General features: G+C 37.5%; 1 protein-coding gene across 1 annotated transcript; it reads left to right on the top strand.

The window, feature by feature from the left end:
• Positions 1–335: 335 nt before the first annotated feature.
• On the top strand, positions 336–4,797 carry LOC122821046 (Fc receptor-like protein 5). Its single transcript, XM_044098881.1, has 5 exons — positions 336–422; positions 795–1,061; positions 2,027–2,302; positions 2,424–2,567; positions 3,354–4,797. The coding sequence occupies exons 1-5, from the start codon at positions 392–394 to the stop codon at positions 3,413–3,415; spliced, it is 780 nt and encodes a 259-aa protein (XP_043954816.1). The 5' UTR covers positions 336–391; the 3' UTR covers positions 3,416–4,797.
• The last annotated feature ends 4,034 nt before the right edge of the window (positions 4,798–8,831 follow it).

Genomic DNA, 8,831 nt, shown 5'->3' with positions numbered 1-8,831 from the left:
TTAAAATTGTTCCTGTCATTAGTGGCAATGAAGATGTTTTAATCTTTGTTGCAAACAGTAACTCCCAGCCTGCTGCTTTCTCTCAGAGAAAATCTATAAAATCTATAAAATCTATAAAATCTATAAAATCTATAAAATCTATAAAATCTATAAAATCTATAAAATCTAGTTCTCTGGCACCTTGTCTTCAAACATTTGTGTTGTGTTGGATTTAACGCTCCATAAAGAACCTTTCCTAGTTGGAATAATTTGCTCACAGTTTGTCCTGTGAACCTTTATCTTCAGAAAGGAAATGTGTGTATCTGACAGCCTTCAGAAGCCTCTGCAGGATCTTTGCTTCTCACAAAGGAAGTGAAAAGCGTGTTATTCAGTCAGTCGACAGTCAGACAGGATGCTGGTAACACCGTTCTGCCTGATGCTGAGTGAGTAAAAACCCCTTTACTTTCATCTGTTCGTAATCTCTCATTATGTCCTAAAATGATTGCTTGTTTTTCTGATCAGACTGTATGTAAATATTTTCCAGCAGATACTTTTTATTTCTCTCAATGTTTGCGTTGATTTTCTGGAGCAGTTTCAGACTTTCTGCGCAACTTCCTCGGTTATTTTTCTGCTCCACCATTTTTTATTTGTTGATTTCTTCATTTTGTTTTACCTTCAATGTGTTTTGCTTTTTTTTTTTTTGTTCCTAATGCAACATTGTGAGTTTAAATTCCACTTCATCCTTGATAAATTATTGTCATTGTGTCTAAAATAATATTTTTCCCCTGAATGTATTACCGTCTGATCCCCCTCAGCCTGCCTTCAGGTCAGCCCTGACCGGTCCCAGTTCTTCCGGTACGACTCCATCTCCCTGAGCTGCGAGGATCCGATCAACTCCACCGGCTGGAAGGTGAAGAGGAGAACTTCAGACGGCGGGGTCAGGCCATGCTACTCCGGCTGGGGCTACACCTCCGCGGCGTCCAGCTGCACCATCGGTAACACCTACCCCACGGACACCGGGGTGTACTGGTGCGAGTCGGACACAGGGGGGCGAAGCAATGAGGTCAACATCACCATAACCGGTACGGTTGATCCTTAATATTTATAAATTAACTCCACTCCTAAAAATATGTCAGGTTGGTTTGGGTTTTGATGACCTTCTGCAACATGGCGACTGATTTGATCCTCTGACAGAGAGAAGATTATTTTGTCTTTTCCGTGCTAAAAACAATTCAAACTGAGTTTTTTAAAGGTTTTCAATCATTTGGCCTTTATTGAAAAGATGACTGAAAACTCAGTGGAGATACTTTGCACATCACATGAATTAAACTAATCTATCATTGTGTATATTATGCAAAAATATCTCCATAGCAACAGTATCACTATTCTTTTTTTCTTACACAGTTCACCTTTCTGATGTTGCTGTTAAACATTTTCACTTCATGTTTCTTGTTAGCTGCAAACTTGGTCGGAACAAAATGCAACGAATGTGGAAACTTACAGAAATGTCAAAATGAAGCCACAAAGTATTATTAAAAAAATAAAACGTAGATCTGGCCAAGATCTGGGGTTCCTCTAGGTTCCACATTGGAGCCCCTCATGTTTTCACCAGGTTAATTTTCCAGAACTAAAGGATTAATGTTCCAGAAAGATGTAGAAAAACTCATCTATCTGTCCATCCATCCATCCATCCATTCATCCATCCATCCATCCATCCCTCCATCCATCCATCCATCCAGAACCAAACAAGGAGAATCAGGATTCAGTTTTTATACTTCTCTAGAACAAACTTCCAGAAAACTTAAGAAATGCTGCAACACTGAGTTATTTTAAGTCGAACTCTTATTTCTTGAGAGTTGCCACTTTAAAGTAAGGATTCTTCTTGTTTGTTGTTTTGTTTTCTTCTTATTTGTTACAAATAAAAAAATGTGATTACATTTTTTAATTTAAATCTGTAGCTTTAAATTAAAAACTACATCAGCCAATGTGACTGCATAGTGGATCTGAAGCATAGAGGAAATATAAAAACCCCTTTTTTCCTCCACAGATCGCGCAGTGATTCTGGAGAGTCCTGCCATGCCGGTGTCAGAAGGAGCTGATGTGGTTCTGTACTGTAAAGCTGAGACCAACGCCGCCAAACACAAATACAACTTCTTCAAAGATGGCCGCCTCATCAGGAGCAACTGCTCCGGAGAGATGACCATTCTCAGCGCTTCTGAATCCGATGAGGGGCTCTACACCTGCAGCGCCGCAGGGCTTGGAGAATCAGAAGGCAGCTGGCTGACAGTTTTCAGTGATGGAAACAATCAACACGTCCAGCTCAGTGAGGAGAATCCTTCATGTTCCTTCAGTATTTGACAGATTTAACAGATCCTCCATTTCAGAGCTGTCTGAAGTCACCAGCACTCGAATTTAAAAAGAAAGTATTGTTTTTTTATCTACAGCATCTCTGTCACCAACATCTTCGGCTTTGCCCACAGCCTCAGTTTCATTTCCTGGTTCCAGACTGTTGTGTCACCTGATAGTGGGAATTCCTTACCTGGTGTCCACCGTCCTACTGGGACTCATCTACAGAGACAGGAGGAGAGGTAAAGTGTCTGTCCTGGACGTCTTGGTTTCTCATTTCTACTCTTTCAACTCAGAAACTTTTAGAAAAAAAAATAGACTGAAATATAATCAACTAACATCAATTTACAGAGAAAATGGACAGTTTTTATGTAAACATTGTAGCCATTAAACAGAACAACTCAAATCACACAGTGATAATTTTCATTTGAACCTTCTGGGTCTAATTTCTTCTCTGTTGTGTTTTAAATCTTCAAGCGATTTAACAACTGTAGACAAACAGATTAAGGAAACCAGACAGCAGGAGGCGCTGTTGTAGGTAATTGATAACTAGGGTAATTATAGATATGTATGTATATAGTAGTGATGTCACTGGTTGGTTTTGTAATAGTGGTGATTTTTGTTTTAGCTCACATTGAAGGAAGTGGTTGATTTGTAAAGGTGTAAGGCAGCGACCACAACACTGAATCACTGAAGATAACTTCTCAGTTTGTTGCTAAAGAAAAAGAGTTTTTGATTATTTTTGCACATATTGAGCAAACTTTACAACTATTTGCTTTTCTTAATAGAATAATGAGGAACAGGAGGATTATTAATTAAGATTAAATGATGTAAAAGCTACTTTAAAAAGCTTGAACAGGTTTTTGTTGTTGCTAAATGACGTCAGATATATTCTAAAATATTAATTTTTCTGTTTATCCACTACATTCCTACAAACAAAACAGTAAACAAACTATTTTGAGGCAGAGTTATACAACTGAAAACATAAAGTGTGTAGATCTAATCACCATCAGTTTTTTATTTTATAGCTACTGAGACAGTTCCAGACCAGAGGAAAAATCTTGATGTTATCATGGAAAGGATTGTGTGAATAATCTCCAGAAGCCACTGACCTCAGAGAAGATGATGTGGGTCCGACCACATCGGTTCAGAGAAATGTTTCCAGCAACCAGAAAAAAAAATCTGATTTCTTTGGTGCTCAAGAAGATGTATTTGTTTTATGAGCAAATTTCAACATGAGAGGAAGTTTTTGTTTTTAAATCTAGAGTTTTGTTTTACTGTGAAACAGATTCTAGATGCATAAGTGGGGACTGTGAAGAGGAAGTGGAAATGTCACTCATGTTTGCTTTAAAAAGGTGTTTGTGGTTTCGGCTGCAAAGTCGCTGTCATCAGCTTTTTGTCCGGCCTTCGCTCAGGGTGGGAGTGTTTTCTCGATGGACTTCTCTGCATGTGTGTGCGTGTGTGTGTGTGTGTGTGGGCGGTGTGTGTGTGGGCGTGTGTGTGTGTGTGTGTGTACTTGTTTAGTTGTCTGTTTAGGACCATTTCTGTGAAATTAACTGATCTTCTGAGGACCAGTGGGCCTTATGGGGACCAAACCTCATCCTAACATGGTTGACCCGTTTGTAATGGTTAGGTTTATATTTAAGTTGTGAGTGACGTTTTGGTAAAGATTATTATAGTTAGGGTTAGAGAAAATGTTTGTATTATGCATAAATGTCATTAATTAAATGAACAAAATAATTTGGGTATAAATCCAAACGTTTGTGTCAGTAAATAGTTTTTGAAGTTGCCTTATCCTCCTCCACAAACAATTTGTTGATAAAAAAAAATATTATTTTGACAGTTTACTGTCATTCATGTCCTGATTTAGTCTTTGGTCCTTTAGTAGGTCAGTTGTGGTTAGATTAGTGGAAACGACGTACAAGTTGTTTCTCAGAAAAAAGGATGCTGTCCTAATTTTATGCCCACAAGTCAGAAATTGGATCAAAAGCCCATCATAGGTCAAAGATTAACACAAACAGTTTCGGCTTGAGTTTGTCCAGTTTATTTTAATGTGAAAATGTTTTTAAAAGTATTTACCTACTGACTCTAGATTCTAGCGGTATTTTCTCTACTGTATTCAGAAAGTCATCTATTGATTTTATACAAACATTCAGAAAAGACATCATGTGTTCACAGTTTTATTGTTGTTAGAAATCAGTTTTAAGTTCCAAAGTTATTATGATTAAACGAGTTTAACTCTAATTACTTTATAGGGAACAGTTGATGTAACGATGATGCAAAAGCTAAAATGCAGGAAGAAATTACTGAACATGTGTGCATATAACTGTAAATGAGAGTAAAAATGTATTTGTGTCATAAATAAATATGGATGGCACAAGACCTGCTGACAGTGTAAAATATGGAGAAAAACCAGCATTTTTATACTACTACTGTAAATACTGTATTGCAAATAAAGTTGTTTAAAAATTAGCATAATGTCAAATCATCTGCCTTCATTTCCCCTCACTATCATCTTCATTCAGATAAAATTAAAATATCTCTCTGAAACTGAGTAACTATCTTTCTTGTTATTTTTGCAGGTTTATTTTATGTCCCTTTAGTTCTTTCATCTTCTTTGTTTGTTTTTTTAATTGTATTTACTTTAAATCTGTAATTCCAGATGACTGTAAACCATCATGTAACAGTTAGAAACTGAGCAACAGGGAGGAGTTAAAAGTCAGGGTCAAAGTTATTTTTGTTACACCTGCTTACACGATCACTCACCATCATGTTTTAGTTTATAAACAATTATTACCAGTTGTTCTAGTCAAGACATTATCAGTGATAAACAAAACAAACAAGAGGTGATCTAGTGGCAGAATCCAGATGGGAGATTTGCAAAATGTGGGTTTATTATCTTATCTGACACAGATATTGATAAAGAGAACAGATATTTGAGTGAAAATTCTCTGGGACTTGTAGTTATTGACCTCCCTGACTGACGCAGGTCAGAAATGTCTCTCATGCTTCCAAACTGCCTCTCTGCCATCAGTGAGGGCTGAGGACGATTTAAACCTTCAGACTTGCTCATGTTGTACTTTCTCTTTCTCTTCAGTTGTCATTAAGTGTAGCTTAATGACAACTTTAGTGAAGTTGTCATTTCCAGGTTGTTTCCTGTTTGTTCTCCATCTGTATGAGAGATCATGGATGGTATATTCTTATTAGTCCAGTTTGAGTGCAAAGCAGCAACCAAACAGAACAATTCATATTTCCAAATATTCCAGCTAAATTTAAATAAAGATAAAATCTCAAGAGAACTGAAACCTAGTTTTGAGCATAATGCTTTAATAATTTCAGAATGAAGCAATGTCATAATCTCTTTTGTGATAATAAGCTGTTTAGAAACAGAAATGGGAGTTTTATCTTTTTTTGATTTATTCAGGCAGTGAATTAAGACGGCAACAAGGACGACAAAACCAGAAACACCCAGAACAATCCCAACTGTTGCTCCGGTTTCAATGGTACCTGGAATGACGTAAAGATACGATGGAGAATTACAACTACACTCAGAAAATTTTTGGACTGTGGGAGGAAGCCGGAGAACCCGGAGAGAACCCACCATGCACAGGGAGAACATGCAAACTCCATGCAGAAAGACCCCGGGCCGGGAATCGAACCCAGGACCTTCTTGCTGCAAGGCAACAGCTCTACCAACTGCACCACTGTGCAGCTCCATGCTGCCAATCTTCATTTCCAATTGTAATCAGTGATTTATTCTCTAAATGCTGCACATCACCACAAACACACCATCCCCAGTGTGAAACATTTTGCTGGCAACAAAGGAAGCACAACCAGTAATTAGCTTTAGGGAGCAACTACTGTTTTCACAGAGACCCACATTAGTGTGGATAGATTTGTCCTTTAGTAACGGAAATCATTTGAAAACTCCATATTGCACATAAACTCATATAGAGACAGTAAGGCTGTTGAAAATAAATATTTTAGTAATCAAGTAATCTATCCATTATTCTTATGATTAATCGGGCAATTGGATAAATAAATATATAAAAAGAAAACGTTGGTAAAACTAACATAACAGCAGTATTACTATTGCATATAAATATCGGTCCAATTTTTAACATTTGAGCTTCCCTAACAATCACTTTTCTGTAGTCTAAAAAATTAACTTGTAACAATAATAACTCACTTTCTAAGTTTAACTTGAAGAAACGTTAAACAAAAATCTGAAGCTATATTCAGTGTAATAATAAAGAGGTAGGCTCACAAATTGCCGGGCTATAATAGAACAAGGTCTATAATCCAGCTTTTCTTCATCCTCAGTCAGTTTGATAGATGAACTCTCACCTTGCCCAGCCATTTATAGCGTCTGTGTTCATGTTAGCGACAAGATTTGACACCTGCATTTGTCACACAGACGTTACGCTGATATGAAATTTATTTTCCGGTATTTTGATGAAAGCTACGCATCTAAAGCACAGCCGCCCGCAGTGTTCAGTCTATCTGCTCACCTGGATCAATAATCCCGCCTTTCGCTCTGAACCAGCAGCTCCAGGAGGAGAAAAGCTGCCGTACCCCAAGCATCGCTCCCGTCATTTCAAGGATGTTTATTGATCCCCCAAAAAACGACAAAACCCGGACATTGCTATATTTAATTTTTTTCGGTGGCCCTGATCCTCTTCGTTTCCATCCTTAGAGACAGAGTAAAGTAAAGTAGCTCATTGACCTGCTATTCATATTTTGGACTGTGGAAGGAAGTCAGGGAACCCTGATCTTTATGTTAAAATAAATATAAATATATCTTTACATACTTAAGGAATATTGAAAGAAACATTTATATTTAAAATGTTTGTTTAAAATATAGAATATAGATTTCTTGTTGATAGGTAACAGTCCCAACATCAACTCTACTATAAAAAACAATAAGAAAGAAGAAACATAATAAAACTCTAAAAGTTGTTTACTAAGTTTTCTTGAAAAGCAGCTAAAAAGGAAGTTTAAAGTTACAAAACAGAGATAAAAATCAGACTGAGTTCAGAACTGTCAGGTTGTTTCTTCACCTTCTGAGGGTTTTTGAATTGCTGAGTCATTCTTACTGAGATCCACAGCATGTGGTTTAAACAAGCATGTTTTATAAATTCAATAACTGTAAATTACAAATATCAGTAATATTTTATTCAAGCTTTCAAAAAATAAAAATACTTGCAAACTGAAACAACCCACCAAAGGTAAATGTATTGATTATTTGACTGTATTGATACAGTATTGGTCTGACTGAAGAGTTTTTGTCTGGGTTCAGATCATGAAAACACCAATGATACTCTGAGACAAGATACTGGACGGTACTGGTTCTGTTAGGTCTTTGTGACTGTCCAGTACAGACTGGTGTACTGGTTTAGATCCAGTAGGTCACAATAATCTCTTCATGCTTTGTTCTGTAGGGATCAAGCAAACAGCACCAGGCAGGTTTAGTTTGTATTTATATTTGACAAACTGCAGTTTGAATAAATTATTTCCTCACAAACCACAGAAAGACATGAAGTATCACAGAGTCACTGCTGGACCAGTTTAACTCTCAACTCTTTCTACTTCCACTTGGTGAAGTACTGGAGAGCAGCGACTGGTAGTATGACAAAATGTTTTGGTTTTGTTTTTTTTATTTTTGTTTTGTTTTTTATATGCTTGTGTTTTATTTAACAAGCCCCTCCAGGCCCCTCCAGGCCTGGCTCCAGAGTGGGGCCCCGGAGAGCCACATCGGGGCCCGGAAACACCAAATCCAAAGTTTTCTTCCATCAAAGGGTTCTTCGGGCTGCGCTCTGTCTGGTCCCTCACCAGGACCTGTCTGCCTTGGTGACCCTACCAGGGGCATGGAGCCCCAGACAGCAGAGCTCCTGGGTTCACTGGGGAACTCAAACCCCTCCAAGGTGGCAGCACAAGGAGAGGAGTCAACATAAAAATGCAGAACAAAACAGGTCTGCACTCAGAACATTTCAGAACCTATGAATAACTGAAGAAGCAGAGATTTGGTTGGATCTGATGTTTTTAGTTTCCATTGTTGTTTTGAGAGCTTGGTGTTATTTTCTTACATATCATTGACTTCATAGAGTTGACTTCTGGTCCTGGTTTGTTCTTGTTGCAGTCTGTTTGTGTTCTTCACTGCCTGATTCTGTTTAGCCATTGAAGCCACTCCTGCTCAGGAGCAGTTTTAGTTGCCTACATGAACTGTTTGTCACAAGCTGTTGAAATCTATAAACAGGTGAGCAGATGGGAGTTAATTATTTTCAGTGTTTTATGTGAAAATCTCTGTTCCTGAGTGTATAAAAGGAGTTTTCAACTAGCAATATTTGACCACTAGATGGCAGCAGAATATAGAACATCTCCGACTGAAGAAATCGTTTCCTTTTATCTCTTAATCTATTAATTTTGTTGAATTGAACATCAGGTAAACTGTGAACATTTTATCATCTAATTAGAAGAAAACAATTAATTATGAGAAAATGATGTTG

This window comes from Gambusia affinis, linkage group LG18 (assembly GCF_019740435.1).
Source record: "Gambusia affinis linkage group LG18, SWU_Gaff_1.0, whole genome shotgun sequence".
Taxonomy (NCBI): domain Eukaryota; kingdom Metazoa; phylum Chordata; class Actinopteri; order Cyprinodontiformes; family Poeciliidae; genus Gambusia; species Gambusia affinis.
The sequence above is the reverse complement of the archived record's forward strand: the minus strand, read 5'-3'. Positions and strand labels throughout refer to the sequence as shown.

What these genes read in the sequence shown, in the direction of transcription:
- LOC122821046 (XM_044098881.1), top strand. Translation starts at nt 392, where the DNA reads ATGCTGGTAACACCGTTCTGCCTGATGCTGA. An exon ending in ACCGTTCTGCCTGATGCTGA is followed by an intron (nt 423 to 794) that starts GTGAGTAAAAAC and finishes GATCCCCCTCAG; the next exon opens with CCTGCCTTCAGGTCAGCCCT. An exon ending in GGTCAACATCACCATAACCG is followed by an intron (nt 1,062 to 2,026) that starts GTACGGTTGATC and finishes TTTCCTCCACAG; the next exon opens with ATCGCGCAGTGATTCTGGAG.